General features: G+C 38.4%; 1 protein-coding gene across 1 annotated transcript in view; it reads left to right on the top strand.

Annotated features, from left to right (window-relative positions):
* Window positions 1–21,493, top strand: part of cdkal1 (CDK5 regulatory subunit associated protein 1-like 1) — a 222,241-nt gene extending 200,748 nt beyond the window's left edge. Inside the window, exons 13-15 of the mRNA XM_077575695.1 lie at window positions 5,564–5,647; window positions 9,684–9,848; window positions 21,104–21,493. Coding sequence (XP_077431821.1) covers window positions 5,564–5,647; window positions 9,684–9,848; window positions 21,104–21,262 — 408 coding nt within the window. The 3' untranslated portion in view covers window positions 21,263–21,493. The remainder of the gene's footprint in view (window positions 1–5,563; window positions 5,648–9,683; window positions 9,849–21,103) is intronic.
* Window positions 21,494–24,165: the final 2,672 nt, after the last annotated feature.

Here is a 24,165-nt window from a genome sequence, read left to right as displayed (position 1 = left end):
AACAAACTATTTTTTATTTATTTCTCCACATATAAGCCTAGTGTGAGCTCAATTGTTATGAAAACCTTTAAACTGTTTTTCAAGTTTGTTCCCGTAAAAATAACTACACTTTTTGGGCAATTTATAAACCGTAATGTTTGTTTCATCTTTTTGATGTGATTTATTCTAGCATTAAGTCACAAGATGGCTTTGTGTGTGCGTGCATAGAAATGAGACATCTATCAGTCTCATCTGACAAACTCGATCAGTCACACAGTGGGGAGGTGGGATTTCTTTTTCTGTTGATTAGCTGAAATAAGTGATGCAATCAAATGTGAATGTGCATTTGTATTTATGCTAGGCAGTATTTGTGTCTACGTTGAGCAACAAGTGCATATCGCTGGCATCCGTCGGGTGGAATCCTCTAAAATCATCATTTTCACGAGACCCCAAAAACAACATTTTTGTTCTACCATTAACATTGCATTTTTGAAGAGAGCAAGCCATTTTCAATACTTTAGATTGGTCAATACATTATATGAGAATGTGTGGACTGACCAATCCAATAGCATAGTTTTCTGAAAAATAGTCAAATGTACCAAATTGTGATAAATTTGGCCCGATTCCAATGACATGTTGAGAAGCAGGCCATAATGGAAAAAAAAATACGATGCCTGCCTCCTCTTTCATGCAACTGCCACCTTTAAAGTTCTGTGAAAAAGTGGGGCCATAGTCAAGGAGGAAGGGATTATGAACAGTTCCAGTTAGTATTAGCACAAAACCTCCAAAATTCCACTCGAAAGCAAATAATAATAATAATGATAATAATAATGTCAGGAATAGTCTACTCAAACAGCTAAACTTTATTTGCTGTTAATCAGAGGCACGTTAAATGGCGGCTGATGTGTGCCCCTTCCGATTTAGCGTGTTTGAATGTGACTGGTCAATTCTGAACACAGCCACATCCCCAGTTACAACACTCTAAAAACAGAATTGTTGAACCAAATTAAGATTACAAATTGAATTGTTGACCAACTTTTAAAAAATTGCTTAAATTGGTAACACAGGATTGAATTAAGTCCATCCAAAGTGAATATATTAAGTTTAATTAATTATGAGTTCATTAAACCAAATATATTCACTTTGGTTTAACTTAATTCAAGTGAATATATTAAGTTTAATGAACTAATAATTAAAGGTGTATTCAAGGACCTTCAAACGTCCGTTGCACTTTTTAAAAAAAAATTTGCATGTGGAAGACCATCCTACCAACTCTCCTGCTCGCCCGGGGGAAAACGCCTATCAAATGCCGGGAACGTGCAAGTTCATCATCATCTTCATCAATCTCTGCAGCCGGCCTCGCTTCATAGACGGATGTCCTCTTGCGGTTCTCAGCCATTTTCAAAGTATGCAGTGAGATCGGTGGAGCTACAACGATAAATGGCTGAATCCGAAGCTCAGCGACTACATGCTACAAACACTCAAAAGTGTGCATGCACAGCTAGGAACGAGCATGCACAATGTCGTTACGGTAGGTTGATTGAGGGGATCGAGAACCAATTGTAAAGATGATCCACCTGGAAGACGCAGCAACAAAAGTTCCTTGAATAAACCTTTAATTAAACTTAATATATTCGCTTTGGATTAACTTAATTCAATCGTGCGTTACCAAATGAAGCAGTTTTTTTAAGTTGGTCAACATTTCAATTTGTAATCTTAAATTGGATCAACAATTCTCTTTTTAGAGTGTATGAGGGGTGTGCACGCTTGTGAGTTGTGCCACCACATTATCGCCGTTGTTTGTTTTTATTTCCCCCTCAAAATCTTTTTGAGTTGATTCCAAAAAGGTTTTGGTCTCATATTTTGATATATTACAAAAACCTGCCATTTGATCATTGTGCGTGTATATAGACCTTTTATATCCACTATCTCTCAACTCACATTATATGGTTAACAAAGTGATTTTACATTTACACTTATCACATCCTCCTTCCTCATGTCTCCTTTATTTCATCTAAGAAACTCATCTCCCTTGTCTGTTTTTTTACTAACTTGGTCAATAAATCTGATTCTGATTTGAACACATAGTCAAATAAGACAAGTATTGCAAAATAAAACCTATGTTTTGCCTTTTCACAATAACTGTTAAACTCTCCCTACATGGATCTACACGAGGCTGACTTTGAGTGTAGCTGCAGATTTGTGCACTGGGCTGATGATTTTTATGTATGCAATAAATGTTGCATCGTTTTGAAATTCCACACTATTCGCTTGGATTGTGTGAGTGTTACCATATTACACAGTAGGTTGAAAGTGTGCATATGAGAGATAAGGACGAGATAATGAATTCAAGTGATGGTTGGAGAAATAAAAACGAGTGGGTCACTCAGAGAGAATTATGCATTGGTAGAGGTCTTTGTTTCCAATTCAAACGAGATGATTAAAAAAAAAAAAAGAGAGAGATAAGAGGGCAGTATAATATTGTAAGAAACTTGCAATTTATCCATAAATGCTTTGTTCAAAAGCATTACGTTGTTTGTATGCAATAGCGTTACTTCCTCTCCCACATAAATTAAATGAGGCAGTCCGACTGCCGTCTAGTATGGTTTGCCGTATTCTGTTTAAAAAGCCAACATGGTGGCAAGGGATTTTGGATGGCGTTTGAGTGACTTGTTCCTTTATTTATGACACAGATAAAAACATTGATTAAAAATTCAATGCCACGGTGCCATCATTACCCATGTTATGATGTGGATTAATTAGCAATTAAACTCATGATCCCATAAATCTGTTACGGATCTGCCATGTACCATGGGGTGTTGTCTTCTGGATGTTGATGTAAATTAAAACTCACTGTGCAAAGACATGCTATTTGGTGGTCTGCTATTCAGCTGATTGGGTCAACACAAATCTAAATACGGGGCAGTATGCAGCAGAAAGTGCACAACAAACACACACCAGTCGCTGTGTGATTGACACGGGGAGCTCACCGACTCACCAACTAAATTTCCATACATGTCACTGATGATGCAGGGATCCGTCCATGCGTGATATTCACATTCGCACATACACGAAACCAACATATGCTTGCTGCTTAGTTTGGGGATTGGATATCAAGCAGGCAGATGTGCACTCACATATATGATGGACATCTCAGTCTGAGGTCAATCACTACATCTTTAAATAGATTGGTTAAAATTAAATGTTTTTTTCTTTTTATCTAAATAATTTACCTTGTACTTACTGTACTGAAACAATATACACTTAAGCAGTCAAGGCTTCTTCAAATGTTGAAAGCTCAGGATGTGAAGTCCAACAAAAAAAAAGACATCTGCCTCCAATCCGAAGTAGCAAAAATCCAAACGTTTGCCTTGCGTTAATCACGTTCAAAAGGGTTTGTACTCTCTGAAATGTACTGTGTTTGCTAAAGTCTGTGATTTATTTCGGCTTTTGGAGCTTGTCAGCATGCTCGTGCAGGTGGTGGCTGTGTTGGAACACACACATTCTAACGTTACCCGCTGCCCACAGTTAGAAGGACTTGAGCTTAAAGACTCAAAGGGAAAAGTAGGAAGTGAGGGCAGATGTCTGCGGAAATGCAAGTCTTCACAGCTTTACTTCTAAGGCCTTCGAAGACAGATTGCTTGGAAAGTGATCAGTCAGCTCTGTTTTTAAGTATAGATCACATTTCAAATAGTATCAAAATGCAATGCATGGTCATTTGGCTTGCAGGACATCTTATATCTCATCGTTTTATGCTGCTCAGTTCAATGGGTGCAGTGCAGTCCAAAATTGCCGAGTTTTTGAGTTGAGTCTCTGAGAGACCAGACCATTTGGATTTTCATATCAGGCCAAGCTTTGGAAGCTTAAGATATTTTGGGGGGGGGGGGGGGGGGGGATATTGAAAAAATATTTTAGTTTGTCGAACATTGTCCGAAGGATCCAATGAATGGGTTAATTCAATTAAATAAAAGTGAGTCCCTTCTTTCAATATGTCCCCATTTTTGTCTTTAAATCTTTCACTCCCAGCCATTTTCACTGAAGCAACCCCCTTCGCTCCTGGCTGTTTTACTGGATTTTGACAGATTTTTCAAGACCCATAGAATATTGTGTTCTATTGCTATAAAAAACATGGAACCTACCAAAAGAAAGACTCTAGAGTCTCTTCTTTTATCAGGACAAAAAGTATATTTGTATCTGTTTCCATTTTTCAGAAATTAACATTGGAATTTCACTAAGTTTCATCAATATTCACATTCTTGGTGAAAACACTGACAAAAAGAGCTTGTTGCAACATGGCCCTGGCTGATCTCTTATGCTGGCCATTTTTTTGTAATAACTACCATTGCTTTAAGCCACCTCTTGGTGTTAGAAGCTGCATCAAAGCCTAATGTAAGCTCTCGCATAGAAAAACATTGTTTTATTTTTTTAAACACGTACAAATTCGTTTTTGGGAGTGAAGGACAAAGTATTACAAAACAACATACAACCAGATTGGAAGAGGTTCTGAGGAACGTTTCCATTGTAACTGCACCGCTCGGAGAGACAATATAATGGAAATTTGACCATGTAGGGTGGAACCAGGCTGTTTTGGGGTACAATGGAAAAGGGGCATAACGACCACATTTCATTAGTTCTTTCACTTCTCTCACTGAAAAACGTTGTTCCACATCTCCAGCGTCCCAAATAGAACATGTTGTGTACATCTGTTTTTGCCATAGGATCCTTATGTGAGTCTTTGGACATCTGGGCTGGCTTAGGGCCTCTTAAAAAGGCAAAAGAAGACAAATTGAAGCAGTTTTTTGATCATGGAACACAGACGTGGATTGCTTACACAGTTGATTTAAGACAAACCAAAATACTAAGTTGATCATTGTGGATCTGAAGAGTTGCATAATAATTGTTGAATGCTCTAATATGTGTACATTTTAATTTTCATGCCATAATTTTATATATATTTTGCAAGTCCCCTGTGTGCTCTTTCCTACTTTTTACGCCATTATTGTGTTTCTTGCTCTTGAAAGCACACAGAATAGCTCAGTTGAAAGAATTGTGCGTCGCAAAGCGAAGCGGCCTTGCCTTGCCTTGATTTGCTGATATCCTGAATGGACCTTTTCTGTATTTAATTTGCAGCCTTGCTTCTTTTTTTTTTCATTCTCCTTTCATCCATTTAAAAAAAAAAAAACTTTGCTAAGGGCCGGGATGAATACTGCAGAATGTTCTTAGGCAAGGCACCGAAACTGAAGTGGCTCAGGAGCCTTGAGTTTGTAATTAAATGTTGAGAAGCGATGAAAACTGCGGAGCAAAACTTTAATTGAATGGAGGAGATCATGGCGAGCACACACATACAGTGTAATCAAGTTATTTTGTGTGGTTTAAAGAGAAGTTTGAACGTCTGTGTAAAATGAACTAACATTACATCAAATGTATTGGTGTCAACCAATCTAACCAATGGCAAAACTGTTAAAGACAACATGAGTAATTACATAAGATGAACAACTCGTAATCCTGTCTGCTTCAGTATAAATATAATTGATATTTCTTCAATACGTCTTCAATGCAGTTATATTTTTATGCTTGTGTTTAGGTTGGGGAGAGGCAATATGTGTTGGTGACAGAAGAGTCCTTTGATTCCCAATATTATGTCGCCCACAACAAGTTCTATGAGCAGGTAAGACGTTTTTTTTAACAATTAAAAACATATAATGAAAAGTATGAATAGTTATTGATCAAGCTAAGTCAGTTTTTTTTGTGTGGTATAGAAGCTTCACTTCAGTACTCATTAGTATTTTTGTCTCATGTTGCATATATTTCACATTTCATTCATGTTACCAATTCAGTTCTTCCTAATTTTTCACATTTAACAAATCAGATAAGGGGCTTTGCTCTGCATGTCACATGCGTTCTCACAGGAAGGTGCCACCAGCTTAAGCTCATCTTCCGGGTAAAGTAGGTTAGCTGGAAATATCACACACTTTCACAAATGTGCACCCGCACCCTACGGTGGTCATGAGAGCATTTGGCAGCAATACTTTTTTTTTTTTCTTCAAATGTATGAACATCAGCCCTAAAGACATGAACATTCCATCCAACACACACAGCTGTTCATCGAACGTGGCTTCAAAGAACCTCTCTGAACCTGTGAAAAATTAACTTTAAAACATCTTCAAATAAATCAATTTCCTTCGCGCTTTAACTATCATCAGAAACATGTTTGAAGTTGCGCTTTTTATTAGCGGGGAGGGCAGCGGATGGCAATATTTTTCCCCTCCCTCCCTCGCCCCCTCCCTACCGCTCTCGCTCCTGTCCGCCCCCTCTGCACCTACTTGTGCACGCTATGAACTCAGGTTGCAGCTTTCACTGGCTTCATGCATGTTTTCTGTGATTTAACACCTCACACAGGTGCATGTGTGCCATGTGTGTGCAGTGATTCTTCAAGAACAAAGGATTTCCTGTGGTTGGGGAGAGTCTTGTAAAAAAAAAATCAATCATTTGATTTCAATGACTTTCAAATACATGTTTTCAATTGGAAATACTGTTGATTGAATTTGTATATTCCAAGTGTCAAAGTCATACTGTATCACCTTAAAATACATCGGTACCTTGACGTACATTGGTACCTTGTATGTTTTGGAGTTCTTTTATTTTATTTTATTTTTATTTATTTATTATTTTTATTTTTTTTGTATTCATTATTGTTATTATTATTATTATGACTTATTTTTATTTAATTTTTTGCATACACTGACGCTCGAGTAGGAAATAAATAAAGGAGGGCTACAGTCGCTGATACACTTTTAGGTGCTTTTTAAACTAACTGAGTTGTAAATGGTCAAAAGTCAAAGATTTCACTCAGTCGTTCACATCCTAAGGCGCACATCAATACACAAATACTAGTGGGTGTTTGTGAATTTCAGTGAAATTACAATGTATAAAACAAGCTTATTTATTTAATTTCTGCTTTTTTATGTTTGCTGGTTTGTATTTGTAATTTGCAGTACAGCGCTTTTTACTTTATTAAAAGCATGTAAGAAGAATAGTGGTGGTTTATTGGAGGCTAAGGTTGAAATAATGGCATTTCAGTTATTTTCCATGTGGAAAGTTGATTTGATATGAGTAAATTAAAGTAGTACGAGTTTGGTCACAAATTAAAAAGTTCAGAAGTCAAGCTACCACTGTTCTGTGTTTTCTAAAACATTTTACCACAGTTAAATGTCATAACCACAACGGTACAAGTAACAGTTGTTATTCATAAAAAAACAGATGTGTTATTAAAAAAACAAATGTGTTGGTGTTGTGTTTTGCTACCACTAGTCTGATGCCCTTTTGACGGTGTGTAGCACACAATAAAGAAAAATAAGGAAGGGAAATTTTAGGTCCAATTCCAAATTATTCAACCTTTCTGCAATGCAGGTAGTCCTCAACTTACGAACACAATGGGTTCCGAGAGGCTTTTTCAAAGTCCAATTTTAAAAATGACATTTCATTAAATAAAAAATAAAAATTAAATACATTTTATTAAATTATACGCAGCATATACTGTATGGACCTACTATAAGTTAAATTTGAAAAATACATTTTAATGAAATTTTTATACAGTACAGTATACCGCAATAAAAAGAAACAAAAAAATGCTGTATGCAAGTTGAGACGCTTACAGAGAAAAGAGGGGGGGGGGGGTGAGTGCGGGAGAGAGAGAGAGCGAGAGACTGCCACCGCTCTCATTAGCCTTTGCTTTGTCAGTCATGCTATATAAAGTTTACTTGAATAGAAATGTGTAAATTATCCAAGTTACTGTACGTGCTATAGAGAGGTGAGATGCGCGTATAAATGTAAACTTACGAACACAATATGCCATTTTATGACATTTATGGACATTATTCAGCGTTTGTTCTTGTCCAAATGCTCGTAAGCCGGACATTCGTATCTCCAGGAGCACCTGTAACTCTGAAGTAACATGATGTAAAATTTGTGATCCATGAATATGCATCTGAAGTCACACAAAATGCCAAAGTTCGAACAGTTGTCATTGTGACACATCAGTATATAAATTAAAACAAACATTTTTATTTATTTTTTACTGTAGTGTGGTCATTATTTAGTCAATAAAGTTAACTCTTTGACTGCCAGACGTTTTCAGAAAAGGGATGCCGTGGGTGCCAGCCGATTTAAGCATTTTGACTGATCTTTCAAGGTCCACAGAAAATTAAGTGTTTGGACTATGGAAACACACATACTACCAAATGAAAGATTGGACTCTCATCTTTCATCAGAAAAAGTTTGTTTCTACCTTATTCCGTCTTTCAGTAATCAACAATAGAAAATGGTTAGTTTCACCTCAGTTTAAAAAAAAAAAAAAACGTCTTTTAACGTCTTTGGCACTCCTCCATAGGATTTTACTAAACGTTATTTAACGTTTTTGGCAGTCAAAGAGTTAATCTGGGCTGATGTTTACATCCATCCATTTAGAATGGAGCTTGTCCTCATAATGGTCTTTGGTGATCTGGAACTTATCCAAACTGTCTCTGAACAAGAAGTGGGGTAGGTTGATTGTACCCTAGACCGGTTGCCTGCCAATTTTCAGTCACTTATAGACAAATCAGCATTCAGACTCACATTCATACCTCTGGATTAGAGTCTTAAATGAACCTACATGTAACAAGCATGAATTTGGAAATGTGGGAGAAAGCTGGAGTGCACAGAAAATGAACATGACAAGTACACACAAGAAGACCAGAGCTCAAATTCAAACCCCTGACCCCACAACTGTGAGGCAGATGTGCTAACTACTTGTTTGATGTATTATTTATCGTATCATTTTATAAATTAATGTAAGAAGTAGTTCCGCTGGATTAGTCAGTCTGTCAGCTGGATCATAAATGAAACTACATGACTGCTGAGCTCTGACGAATGAGTAAATAGGGGGAGAGTGAACAAGGAGTGGTGGCCAAGGGTCACGTGAGTGTAACGGCGGGGGCAATGAAATGTATGTGGAAAAGTGGTGGAAGGAAAGGACAGAAAAGGAGTGCGAACAAATCACTCGGTCTTACTTTAACGCCAATCGGACGGCTATCTAACCTGACAATTATAATAGGCGGCAGACACCTCAACCTGCATGTGCAAGGAGGTTAGGAGGGGTTACGCCGGGGGTTTCCAATAACATAGGACAAGCTCTTTCATCATTTAATCTCTCTTTAATGGACCTCAAATGACCCTCACCTACATGCACAATGCCGCCTTCCTCCTCCTTCCGCTACATCCACTCTTTCACCCCTCTCACTTTGCTGCCTGCTTGCTCTCGCCCACTCACACACACACACACACCATGTGCTCAACCTCTGTGGTGAGCAGCAGGTGTGATGATTAGGCAGGTGTGGCGCTAGCTGGCAGACACCTTGGGCTCCTTCCTTCTGCCTATCATATTCCAGCCACTGGATAAAGACTGACAGATTAGCACTGAGCCAGGCTTAATTGTGCCAGCGGTAACCCTTCATTTCACTTCTTCTGCTGTGCTATGTAATGGTTAGAACACAACTTCTTTTTTGTGCAGTGGAGAAAGAGTGAGTGCAAGATTACCAAACATATCCAACCATGCCTCTTCTGATGGGCCATAACATAGTCCCTCAATGTCAGAGGCAGAAAACTGTCCAGAATGACTTTTTAAGATGATCACAATTGAACGATTGATTACAATTTCCGTTCTGCAGGTCCTGGTTCCCAAGAGGTTAGAGTTCAAGGGGAAAATGATTGAAGTGGACATCTACGAGGCAGGAAAACACTTCCTGAAAGGACGACCAGTGGAAGACACGAAACCTTTCACTCCCTCCATCGCTGCCCCACTTCAAAAAGGAGAAGTGTCTGGCCTGATGCAGGTTAACACATTCACACACATACATTAGATTAGTGGTTCTGAACCTTGTTGGAGGTACTGAACCCCATCAGGTTCCTATGCACATTCACCAAAACCTGAAATGTGATTTTTGTTTTTGTTTTTTCCAAATTTAAGACAGGTTTACTGATGAACAGGGAGAGAGAAAATAGCAGAGGCTCCAGAATTGAACTCTGTGGAACACCATACGTTATACATGTGAATTCATATTGCACATATTCGTCCGACTAGTTTGTTTATGCTCAACATAGTTAGTATAAAAATGATTACAATAATAAAGAAATCACACGACGTACCATCACAGCAGCCACAAGTTGACTACGGAGCACACCAAATTCCCTGCAGCACAAATAGGCCAAGCAATGTAGCGTGATCTCAGGCAGCCAATGATGCGCAAGTGGGGCGTAACATCACGAATCATTTGAGTTGTGTGTGTGTCTTGACCTCTGCCGAACCCCTGAGACTGACTTACCAACCCGTGGGGTTCGATCAAACCCAGTTTTTTTTTATACTGGAGCAAATGAAATATCTGAGACATTAACAATAATCCCAGGTTGTTTGTTAAATCCTAATCTTCAACAGCCTAGAATTTTTGCCTCAATTAAATTTTGTATACTGTAACGAGTAGGTTACGATAGCTTCTGTCCTTTTATAGATCAATTTCAGGCATTTATAAGATAGTGAGGTGCAAATAAAAACGAGTTGTGTACACATACTTGTGTCCCCCACTGAGAAAAATCCAATGTGTCAGTGATAAGTCATCTAAAAAAGCTATGACTAGATAAACTGGCACACACACACACAGGCTTACACATGGACTTGCACAGACACGCACAAACACCATGTTAATGTATCTGTTTCAGTGCATGTTATTTTTCACTGTGACTAGCTGTAGCTTATAGCTGAGGACATTGAGCCACCGAGCAGAATATGATACACTTTCTAATTTCACACTCCATCAACTTTTACTGCCAGACAGCCAGAGAAGGAAGGCAGAGAACAGAGGCAAAGGGGTCGCAGCGATCAAGGCAAGACAAGTCGAGGGAGAAAGTGAAAGGGAAATGGATGGCAGAACGAAATAAGGAATAGTAAGAAGGGATTCACATTAAGCCGGCCGACATGTCACTCCGCAATGAAAAGTTCAGTGGTAAAGACCTTTTAAAGTTGCCTCATAGAATCTATATCCCATCTAGCACACGCACACACATTCCCCCCTCATTAATTTCACCCACACATGCCCTCTTTGAACGTACACGAGCTTTGCGTTTTTTTTGTCACATTTTTACATAGGTTTTATATCTATATATATATATATATATATATATATATGTGTGTGTGTGTGTGTGTGTGTGTGTGTGTGTGTGTGTATATATGTGTGTGTGTGTATATATGTATATGTATATATATATATATATATATATATATATATATATATATATATATATATTTGTGTGTGTGTGTGTGTATATATGTATGTGTATATATATAGTATATATTTGTGTGTGTGTATATATATATATATATATATATATATATATATATATATACAGTATATCCAAGCATGGACTCGGCCATATTTGCTCAACACATGCACATCTGTATGGAAGCTGGCTAGTGTGCAATCTTTTCTCTTAGCGGCTTCAAAATGACAGACGTCGCACTTTGTTCTACTTTACGCAGATAGAGATGAAAGACATTGGAAGGTTGATCTGCCTTTCCAATCAGTTGCTGCTCTCATCGAGCAAACTATCGTGCAGTTATGATGCATCACACCATCTCGCTCCCCTTTTATTCTTCTGTTTCTCCAAAAGCCTGTAATTTTGAGATTGCAAGACGGTGAAAGTGTAATCATTCACTCCTGCCCCAGTACCTGTACGCCTACACATACACATCTCAGTGTATGGGGCACTCAAGCGATGACTGATTGATAATAGATGGTCCTCAGATACAGTTGGATTAGCTTAGACATGTGGGACACTGGGTCAATCTAGTTCTGGTAAAACTGGTTATTTGGCGGCATCCATTCAGTCTCTTTGGTGGTTGGCATCTTAAACAAGATTTAATTTTAATAAAGTGCTCAACTCTTGCTTTATTTTAGTCCATAGTTTCTCCAAAGAGTTTAATTTATTTCACTTCATACTAACTATATGCAATGTCTGTTCTCAGTGGTGGTAGATTGCCAAGCAGACACCACATTATTAAAAATATTTGACTCATTTTCAATATCTTAAGAGCTGGATATTATTCCATTATTAAGAGCTGTTTTTGCTCTTTCATTCCTAAAAAAAAACAAGGTTTCAGCGTGACAACAACAGCTGGAAATTTGAGCTCTTCTTTGTTCTCAGTCTGGCTCTCCTAGCCGTCTGTCAAACCTTCATTCACAGAAACAGCACTTTCCCGTGGAAAGGGGAAGGACAGTAATGAGTCTTTTAGTGGGACACAATAGCACAGAAAGCACTCAACAGCACAGTAAAGGGGAAAAAATGAGAATGTATCTTCACCAGTCCTCACCCTCAGATGAAATTAAATGATAGAGGGGGGGGGGACAAAAACTGAAGCAAGACAGAACGAGAGCAAGGTAGATGGAGAGATCAGGAGACAGCAAAGGCAGCATGAGTGCCATCTCATAATAATCAGGTCTTTTCACAGCAGACTTTCTCAAGGAGACCCAGAGAATGGATGAGAGCGGAGAAAACAGCTCGGCAGCAAATTGACAGTTTGTATGAAAGACAGAAAAAGAAGACAGATAGAAAGAGGGGTAAAATTAGGCTAGTAAAGAAGTTTTCCCTGGTACCCAATGACAAAATGTAAATGACTGAATAAAAGTGTTGGGCTATTTTTTTTAATACTTTTTGTAAAGTTTGCTCTTGTTTGTTTGTATCTTTTCATCAAATGGCTAATTGTGTGAATGCCGAAAGCATTCTCAATTTCTCACACATTGGTTATTCCAATATTATTTTTTTGTCCCATTTCAACTCCCACATAATACATCCGAATTACATGACTAGTGCTAGACTTAATGACTAGTGCGTGCCAGGCCAGGTTCCGTATCCCGGTTAGAGCAGATTTTAAGTTCAATTTCCTATAATAAGCATTGTCCAATTATTTACCATCCACAATATTCATTATAATTCGACATTAAGATTTCTTTCAATATCATTCCATATTTTAAATGACAGCATTCACTCATTCAACTTTTAACAGAACATTATTCAATCCCATTACACAACATTTCAAGATTGACAACAAGTCAATTTAGCTCATTGGTTAGAGAAGGTAAGCAGTATGTGGGAGAGTGGGACTCAAATCCCAACTCAGACTATTTTCAGATAAAGTTCTATTTTATTTAATATCATTCATTAACAATATTCACATAATTTATCTTTCAATAGCCTTAAAAAGCATTCCACAATATTCCACATGCATTCAAATATAATCATTCAGCTTTCACACGCAATTTCTCCAGAAATTGCACATCTAGTTCATGATTGTCATTTGTATCAATCCCCAATAGCATACTTGCTAAATACACAAACAGAATTCACATTGTGTTTTGTAAGTGCAGTTTTGGTATACAACTCAAGTTTGTTGCTTGATGTGGCACTTTGTCAAGTGTTGTCAAAAATACAACAAAAAGTTAAACACAGTTACAGCTTGCTAAGCTATTTTTAAACGTTTGTTTTCTTGGAAATGTCACAAGGTTTTGGGTAGCCTCTGTCTGACTGTTGTCGCTCACTGCAAATGCTTTGGTCTTCAACACAGCAGGCGTAGCTATTTCAAGCATTTCATTTGGCATGTCAAATTTTATTACATGGCCTGTGCTTTGAGGAAAAAAATGATAATACTAGAGAAATGATTATGCCATCAAAATGTTAGTCATGTCTGCTCTTCAGTATTTTAACCACATATGCCAACTGGAATTACACAGTTTCATTCTGTTTTAGAAGCTTTGTATGCCCCTGACTAGCAGCTTGCTTTGAACAAATATGAGCAATATGTATAAATAACACAGAACACAGCCATCAGTAACTGAAAAATGGTGTTTAGGCATTAAGTAATCAGCTTTTTTCTTTTAATTCTTAGACTTAATAGTCACCTATATTTCTGTACGCCTTCTCGCCAAACAATCTATTTTATGTGGTGGCAAATTAGCATGTTTTGAAAGGTGATTGTGTATAAGAAGAAAGGTAACATTGTATTTGCTTGTTACTTGAAAATGGAGATAAGTAGCCTCTTATACTTTTGTCTTTAAAGTAAGTATTCCATGACATAGACAATTAAAGGTTGAAGCCTGGTTGTTAGTGTGCAACATATAGCATCCACGAGTTAGCGGTGGTTAGCATACCTGATTACTTGTAATTTTCCTACACTCTTTTTTATTATATGTCACTCGTAGAAGTACCACACGGTTCAAAAAAGGCCCCCCACTATTCCCATAACCAGGAATAACTGGAAGCTTTACAGCATGCCGTATTTGTCAAAATCTTGTTAAGAGCTTTTACTTGCGAAATGTGAACTGCACCCATTTCAGTCACTAAAAAACACCGTACCTCCAAATCACGAGACGCTTAAGATTAGTGGCAAATAGCATTTACCCACAAGTTATTGGAAGGCAAGTGTGCGCGCTGGGAAAGGACACTACAGCTGAAGCTAGCAACATGAGCTAGGATACTTTTGTTCCTGACCGTGTGCGCATCAAGCAGGCTTTAAGTCTTGTCCAACAAGCCATATGCGTGTGCATCTCCAAACAGGATGTCTTGAAAGTAATCGTAACTCAGGTCACCATGCTTTGCCCCAGTGCTGAAAGCATCTGCTATATTTCCTGTCTTATAGTGGCTGTCATGTGCCCGACATGTGTTTGCATGGGCCTCAATTACACAAATGGGTTCCACTGTATTTCATTGAGACGATCATAAAACATTTTATGTAGTCCATCTGTATGCTCGCTTGCGATTGTGCTAATTGTCAATGGAGCTTTTTTTGTTTTTTAAGTGGACCAGTGTATGCTTGTTTTTTCTTGCTGCCCAAATTTATTTTTTATTTTTTATTGACGTTATCTGTTGGCCACAATCAGTCACACAATAATTGTCTTGATAGCATGGTAGACTAGTGGTTGCTGTTTGCCTCACAGTGTAGAGGTCTTAGGTTCCAGGCATGCATGGTTCTACGGAACTTTTCGGTACGCCGGCTTCCTCCCACTTTCCAAATTAATGTAGGTTGATTGAAGATTTTAAGTTCATGTGCCAGGCATTTAACTACGATCGACTGCTGTTATCCTAATGAGGACAAGCTGTATAGAAATGGATGGTTAGGATCTTAGCAGATGTCCTTAAAAGATGACATGCATAGCACATGTCTCACAAATATTGCTTAGAACCAAAAATGTCTTTTCTACTAACCCCATGCTGTTGTGGTACTCTAATATTTGTAACTAATTTAGTCATGCGATAGCCTCTTTGTTCCATTTGTTACCCTCCAATTTTCACATAATTCCCATTTTATGGCATTTCAGTATACTGATGGATACTTTTCAAGTGGACAAATATGTGCTTTGTGCTATAGAAAGATTTCGATAACCAGAGGGCAGTATGACTAATCTGCATTTAAAGGAATGTGCTCTTGATTAGCTATGAATTTGTAAGTCGTGCACCCCAGGCAAGAAGAAAACACACAACTTCTATTACTTTCACATTCTGTTCAACTGACTTGTTTACACTCTTGCTGTTAACTGAATGAGCTAAAAACATGGCTCGCATTGCTGTCAACAATACATCCTGGCATATTTGATCCTCAAAAATAGATCTGCCTAAAGCCTCCATTGGCGACTGCATCTCCATACCCCGATGAGCGACGTTAGCCACCAGCTAGCTCGCAAGCTAACCAGGTCTCCTCTCGGTCGACATACGGACATTGGGCTCATCTGTGGCGTCACCGCCTTGCTTAGTGTTGTGTCGGTGTGTGACACAACCCTCATAAAAGACACTTCAGAGAAAGTTAGCCGTTTACTAAACATGGTGACACACAATTCAGCCTGTGGCTTATGCTACATGACGGACATTTGACTTCCTGTTAGTTATATTCCCACATTGTTTAGTGTTTCAACATATTACGGTAACTTGACTAACACGGAATACATAACTCTTGCTGTTTTGTAAATAGTGGCATTCAGAGAAGATGCATTTTCGGGGTATAGACATAGCTAGCTTGCTAACTGCTGTAGTGGTTAAAGTGGGTAAGAAGTAATTATTGGTATAACAAAATAACATAATTGCTCAATTGAGTCGTGGTGACTTTTACCAGATGCCAAGGTGCGTCATTGGGCTCGTTTTAGCCACGAATGAAACATTGGAAAACTGAAGTGGTGAAAAATATTCTAACGCTATAATCGCCACAATTCACTACTACATTATTCTCAGTCTTTGCAGGTTTTTAGCAACTCTGTTCAAACCTAATCCCTCAATTCACTTTACAACATCTTTAGAATTGTTTTTAATTTTGTCTCATAGACCTCTCCTTTTTTATATATTGACTGCAGCTCATAATTGTCCCTGTGGTTTTGATGGGTCACTCTTGACTAACTAAAGAGCCGGTTCCAGTATCTTTTTACATACACACACACTCACAGACAAAACTTCAGTTGTGTCTAGAGTGACACTGACAGCTGGTGAGGATCATGTGAGAAATGCGACCACTGCGTATTGTTGTTTCTTCTTTCTCTCGTGATGCTGGTGTAGAATTTCCGTAGCGAGAGACAAAAGTACCATTTTAGTCTTTCATTACCTGTGTCAGTCGGCTCTTTGATGATTTTCTGGATGCTTATATTTGCTCTGTTTCCCCCTGCTGTGAGCAGAAAGAGCAACTCCATGCTGTAAAAACCTGCACATGTTCACATGGTGGTGAAATGTCACACAATAGCGTATCTTTTCTTACGGCATTCTCTCCTTCCTCTCACTTTTTCACCACACTTTTCTCTCCACTCCCACTGCGCTGACATGCACCCACTGCCACTTAGATTTGCACTTATCCTCCCAACTAGTAATAGATTTTAGACTTCACTGTTCAGTCTCCTTCCTGGCACCCCGGTGTTTAATGACACCTGCAGAGAGACAGCTAAATAGACAGATGGGGAAGAAGGTAGTAGTACACTTGGGCCTGACACCATTGATAGATGGTGTTTCGTCAGTCTGTTACTTTTTCTAGGGTCTCTTTTTTCACAGAAAGAGTTTACTGTCTTTTTTTTCTTTTTTTTTAAATGGCTTGTACGCTTTTTAAAACTGTTTCCAGAACTTCCCTTTTAGCACCAATTATTTGCTCAGTTAGCAGCTAGTGTCTATACTTCGTCAGATGGGGAATGACAGCATCATTCCCACCAAGAAAATCATCAAACATCAGTTAGTAACAGCTTTTGCAACATGGGCACCATATGTGTGGCAATGTGAACCACAATTGACTCAGCAAGCACTTTCTTGTCATACACAAAACAATGTCTAACTGATTATGCTCCTGTTGTTTATTTCACCAAATTTTTTAAGTCGCTTTAAAAAAAAAAAAAAAAAAGAGGACCGAAATGGGTTGGAAATGTTGTTCATTTGGCAACACTGAATGAGCATTTATAAAATTACAAAAGCTGCACACACAAAAAAAAAAGTTTCCTCAAGGACTGAATACAATATCTATCAGTCTATCTTAAGAAATATTTTAGAAATTATCCTGCACTCTAAAAACTGTTAGGTCAAAAGTAACCCAATTATGGATCAAGAATCGACCGATCCACTTTATGGATCAATTTTGACCCAACTTTCTGGGTTGTTTTATACAAAATGGCACCATTTTTTGACCCAAGTAAAGGATCTGACCAATATTTATGAGTTGATTTACACTAAAAGACCCATTTCTTGACTCAAAGTTGGGTCAAATTGACCCATGTAGAGAGAATCGCCCCATTTTTTACCCATAGTTGGGTTATTTTTTTCTAGAGTGTGGTAAATAAACTTCAATCCCCTAGCCTTACATACGAGTGCTTACAGACTGTACATCGCTATGCAAAAGTCTTGGACCACAACAAAAAAAGTTGGATAAAAATGCAGACGATCACATTTACTCAAAGCAAACATGGTGAAGCTGCATTTAGCTGTTATGCTGCATACAAATGGAAGTGTAGGTGTTCTACAAATAAAGCTGCCTTGCCTTACTAACATCCAGATCGGCAATTTTTTTTTTTTTTTTTTTATCTGACCTTGGTGGAAGGTTTGTGCTTCACCAAGTCGCATTCTGTTTGTACATGAGCATTACACCAAATCTAATAGTTGCCTAAAACGTCATACATGTTAACAAGTATTCAGCAAGCCATCAGCTAGTCCCGCAAGAAGCATGTTATTGTCTTTTGAGCATTTTGTCGCAACACAATACTTGGTTTCACCATCAGGTAATCCAACTTTGCAGTGAGCTGAACATGAACCAAACTTGAATGTATCAGCTAGACTTTCCCCTTGTACTACTATTGTTTACCGCCACTGGTAGGTGACTTACGGATGCGTCACGTAGGCGTTGGCGGTTATTGTATCTCATCGGCATTATGTGCAGCAACAGAGGATGTGAATGAGCGGTGGTAGTAGATTGTAGAGAAGACCGGAGGACAGGAGTGCGTTGTGCATGCAACACGCGTGGGCGTCTACTATAACACTCTGTACATATGCGTAATTGGAGGTTCTCTGAGGTCAGAAGTGCAGTTGGTTGGCCAAGAAATTCAGTATGCTCACAACTTGGGAAGATTGTTCATGTGGTTTTATGTGGACTTTGTAAAGACATACCACATTAATTCTTTAATCCTCCCCGTGTGTTGGGGGTCAAAATGACCCAATTTGAAATGCATATATGGTACTGATGCTTTTGGATCACTTAAATTTCCTCGGTCAAATTAAAAAACATATGAATATGAATTCTAAAAAGTTTTGTTTCCAATACTTTTGGGTCATTTAATATGACCTTGGTCAAATTGACCAATTTTTGTGTTACATACTTTGCGCTAATTAAATGTGCTTGGCTCATATTGACCTGCAAACATTATACTGTGCCGGCAAAACAAAATATTGATTTATTTATTTTTTACTTAATTTGAATTAAGCTCCTAATGGCCTTATTTGCATTTATTATTATTTTAAAAATATATTATTATTATTATTATTATCATCATCATCAAAACTTTATGGCCAATGGAACATGTCAGGGTCAAACTAACGTGAAGTTGGGGAGGGGGGGGGGGGGATTGTTGCAGATTTATTAAACATGCCCTGGGTCCAATTGACCCAGGGACAATATTGTGAATCCTGTGGGAAAAAAAACCTAGAAAGAAAAATACTTAAATACTAAAAAAATAGGATTAAATTTGTATTGTTGGGCCTTTAAAAAATATATATAATAATTGAATTGAATTTAATTGAATTTGCATTGTCTGATATTTTTTTTGATAAAACACTACGGGGTCAGATTGACCCTAGCAGACATAACATTAGTGTTAGACTTCCAATGGTGGCGAGAGAGACTAAAGAGGCATCAAAGAGCTGTGATCTCATTTTGAGTTGATGGTTGAAAAAGTCAATTCACTTTTGGTAAATATAAAAAGTCGTCGCTTATGACGCTTTCCCTAGTGAAGTTGATGAAAGGTTATTCAAGAAAGCAGCGGATCAATTGCTCAATATCCCTCTGCATAATCCATCTGCGTGGTGATAAGGCCTTTTATCAACAGTCGGTCAGAAGGAGACGTGCCGGAACCACCTCAAGGTCATTCCAATCCATTTTCACGCATTCTCTCCTCCAATGAGTCTAAAGCTCAAATTGACACGTCTTGTGTAGAATTGTCTATTTGTTTAGTAATCAATAGCCTAAGCCTCAGCCATCTTGCCTTGCTTAAACTAAAAAGAAAATACAAGTACTGAAAATTTCTCCATTTCAGTAGCAAACATCAAAACATTCTCCAATTTTGGCCCTTTTGAATTTTCCATACTGGGCTTGGTAGCAGCAACAGTGTTTTACATAGCGTAGATGCAACTGATAGCAAAGCAACTTAACATAAAAATCAATGTTGTATTGCTTTGCCTTGCCCGCATTGATCTTTCACACATCCCATCACTGCTCATTGTCAACATCAACTCTAATTCAGCAGACGGGCGCAGAAAATAATTTGATTACCTCCAAACTGCATTCGCTGTCGTACGGCTTCCTGGTTTAATTACGCTCACTTATATTCTGCATTTATTCATAAAACAACAGCTGTTTCTACAGGAATGCATTCATCTGCGAGGTATCAGATTTGCTTCATTATCATGTTAGTTATTCTCAAATTAAACGGCATCGCTGAGAGGTAGACAGATGGAGGTAGACAGAAGGTGAAATGCTTGTTAAAGAAAACACTGAAATGACAATAGTTCAAACAGTTATTGGTCCTATTGTTTCAAAATTGAGTTTTCAAAAGTTCAAAAATATTTAGACTGTGATAGATTGTGTACAGGAATGCCTTTACCTCTTCATAGTGTGATCATTCCTGAAAATGTAATAAAATTTGCACTTACTTCGATCAAAAATTTAATAATTTCCCCAATAATATAATAAAAAATCCTGACTGATGTTGTAATAAAAAAAATTACCGAAAATATAATACACTCATGGTTGTTTAACAAACAAACAAACAAACAAAAAAGAACATAACATTATTAAACAAAAAATAACAGGTACATTTATAACTGGAACATTTAGCACTCCCAGAAGTCTTTGCGGCAGAGCAGTCTAATCAAGTGGGCGGAGCTTACTTTGACTTTAACTGTCTGCTTATTTGGTTTCACGCTAAATCAATCAACTCTGTCAAATAACTCCACCACTGACCGCCATTTAAATCAGGCAGTGTTAAAAATACACTTTGGGGGTTGGAATCAACTCTGAAACATTCAACACCAACATTTTAACACTCCAGTTTTTGCTGTGTGAAATGTAAAGGAAATATTGTGTTTTCGATATTACTGTATGTACTGGTTAGAAGCAGCCATTTTACTACACGATTTTATCTTCTTGTGATGTATGTAGAGAGAGTTACTGCAGCAGGTCACCACGCTGACCCTCAATTCAAGTTTATTGCGACTGCAAACTTTTAGTGGATCGTCCACGTCTTTGTGGAGAAATTAACATTATTTTGTTGCCACAGAAGATGTTGAAAAGCTTTTTACTCTTTGTGTGTTTTCTTCACAGGAGCAGATGGCAAATGGTGTCCAAGGTCCCTCTTCTATGCCTTCGTCTGTGTTGTTGATTGGGTCTTACAGTGTGGACCGAGAGCTATTGAAGAGGCTGGGGGTCGGACTGGCGCTGGCAGCCGCCGTACTGGCTTTTATTGTGGAGAGGATCTATTAGCGTACGCTAGAAGAGGAGCCGAGGATGGCGACATTAGCGGCATCTTTGAATGGGAGCAGCAGCATCAAATTATCTGCCATGTTTCTTTCTGTGCGCTGTGCACTCAAGAGGGGAAAGGACTTGAATTTTTTTGCTTTTAATTTCACTTCATTTAACCGTTATTTGCCGCTTTTGGATTAAAGGTAAATAAACGTTTTTGTACATTATGTACAAAAACATCTCCATCCTGAAGTACTGTCCTTCACTTGCCGTGATAAAACACATAGAAGTAACGTTACCGTGTGCTCTTCTGGACTTCTCACTTTGACACAGTGAAAAGTAGCCAATGTACAGCTTATATGACGGTGTAAATTTATGGTTTCCTCAAAATACAGCTATTCATAGCCCAACCCCTGACAACAAAAATACAAAATTTTTTTTTGTGTGTGTCAATATTTAAGTAAATTTGACTCTATTTAAAAGTAAATTTGACGCTATAGAGTGGGACCAAATAGACTCAGTTTTAGAATGATATTTACACTTGGAAAAGAGTCAAATTAACAGGGATGTGATTTTTCCGCTAATTCACGGAATTGCGCTTTTTTTTATCTCCCCCCCCCCCCCAAAAAAAAATCCGAATATTTTTTTTTTTTTTTTTTTTTTTTAGTAGTTCATTGTGTATGCACATGACTCCGACAGATAACATCTTCTGCTATAACAAAGACATTTGTGGTATGCTCTAATATGAGTTACTTTTCATTTGGTCATGATACAATTATTTGTTCATGAAATTTGAACTCTTCAACATTATTTATGTGTTAACTTAGTAATCACATTAGTTAGATATGATGATATTCTCAGTGATAGTTTTTAAAAGCAAAGGCAGTCCAATGTTTTTGAATGTGACTGATTTTGAGTTGACTAAAACTGCCATTTTATATGGGATAGTTCAATATACATTGAAAATTTATGCTGTTGTTTTGTCTATTTCTTTGTCATGTGAGTGCATTGAAAGTACTTAAAAACACGGAAAACCCATGAGCTCCGGGGGTCTTCGCCCCCCTTGTCCCCCCACCAGGGCACTGCCCTGGACCTAGCTGGGTGCCAGCGGCCCCCAGACCCCCGGCTAAATTTTCAGATAATTTCACTTTGGTCAAATCACATCCCTGAATTAAGAATTGGAAAATAAATAAAAGTCACTCAAGTGATGAGGCACAAACTCAGAACCTTCATATGCCGAAGAGGAGACTGAAAACATCTTTTTTGGACTCTTGGAGTTACAAAGATTCCAGCTGACACACAACAGGAGCTGCGTGCCTCAGGGAGTAGATCGGCTGTCTCCTAAACTGAAAGGTGTGAGTTTGTTTCTCAACCCTTGAGTGACTTTTTTTCCCCCGATTCTTTATTTTATTCTCGTCCAAGTGTAAATATTAGTCAAAAACTGAGTTTATTTTGTCCCACTCTAAATAGTCAAATTTACTGTCCGCCATTATTTTTCAAGTTCAACAGAGCTTGACAGGTTGCCGCAAGAATCCTCATTTCCTCAATTACTCCTAATAGGGGGGGAAATAGAATACTTAAAAACATAAAAACAGCTTCCTTTTCTTAATTGTTTAATTCTGATTATTATAATAGATTAATTTTAATAAATAATATACCCCACCGCTTTGGAAATATGGCACATTTTGAGATTTTATTTTATTTTTTAGGTCTTGTCATTTTTGGAATGCATGCCCAGGAAGCTTTGTGCACATGTGCGTTGAGCTCGTTCTCACTGCTGTTGCTGGAAAATCAAACGTTATCCTCTCTAACTTTTCCATGATTTACTCCTAACCTCGTGAGAACGCGTATACCTCTGAGGGTTACGCCGTCTAAACGGGGTCCTATAGAATTACCGTTCAAGCGTCCCCGGAGTCTGTACTGCAGCCCCGTATCTTTTTCTCTCGCTTACACATACGCACGTACACGCATTGTGCCTGTCTAATCTCTTCCCGGTTTAAGGTGCAGCCATCCCGACATGCTCACACTCAATAATGTATGCTCCCAATTTATATCGCATTGCACCGGCACATGAGGCCTTGTCAGTACTTTTCTTTTGTTGTTTCGTTTTATGTGTGTGTGTGTGTGTGTGTGTCTACACTCTCCCAGGTTGTTTGTAAGATTTCCTCACTGTCAGTTGCATGTTTGTGTGTCCGTGTGTGTATGCATTTCTGATGTGGTAGCCAATGCTTAATTTAGCAGAAGGTCAGGAGGCAGTATAGATACTGTACATGTGTGTGTGTTTCCACAGACAGGATCCTTCACCTCGTCATTCAGAAAGCCTGTTATTAGATATAGCAACAGTTTGGTGCCTTTGCACGCTCGCTTTCTATTATCTCAGTAAATGATGCGTGTCATGTGTTCAACACACACACACGCCAACACGCGCGCATGTGTCATGGCGTCTCCACATAAACACGTACACAACTTTTGTATCATATGGGCAAACGATGTGTGCCAAGTCGCACACAGACCGGCGCGCTAAAGCTTTATATTAGCCGATCAAATGATGCGTGTCGTACACACACACACACACACACACGCAGCGTAGCTTTGTATTAGGCGATCAAATGATGCGTGTCGCTGTGAAGCTTGTTACATCCATCCAGCGGTGGCCTATATTATTCTCCAGCCATCCATAGTGTGTGACACTTCTTTTGATGCTTTGTAAGCACATTTCCGCCGCGCGTGTGTCAGTTACACTGCATTGTTCTCCAATGAAATATGGATGCCGCGACACCCTTTATGTTTGGTACATCATCACTTACCATGAAATATTGAGGCGGGACCCGGAGAGAGGAGATCGCTATTCACTTTGCATCATTCGCTTCTGTTGTTTTTCATCGAATATGAGAGTTTCTGACTTTTCTCACCCGCAGCTGTTG

This window comes from Vanacampus margaritifer, chromosome 9, assembly GCF_051991255.1.
Source record: "Vanacampus margaritifer isolate UIUO_Vmar chromosome 9, RoL_Vmar_1.0, whole genome shotgun sequence".
Lineage (NCBI taxonomy): Eukaryota > Metazoa > Chordata > Actinopteri > Syngnathiformes > Syngnathidae > Vanacampus > Vanacampus margaritifer.
The sequence above is the reverse complement of the archived record's forward strand: the minus strand, read 5'-3'. Positions and strand labels throughout refer to the sequence as shown.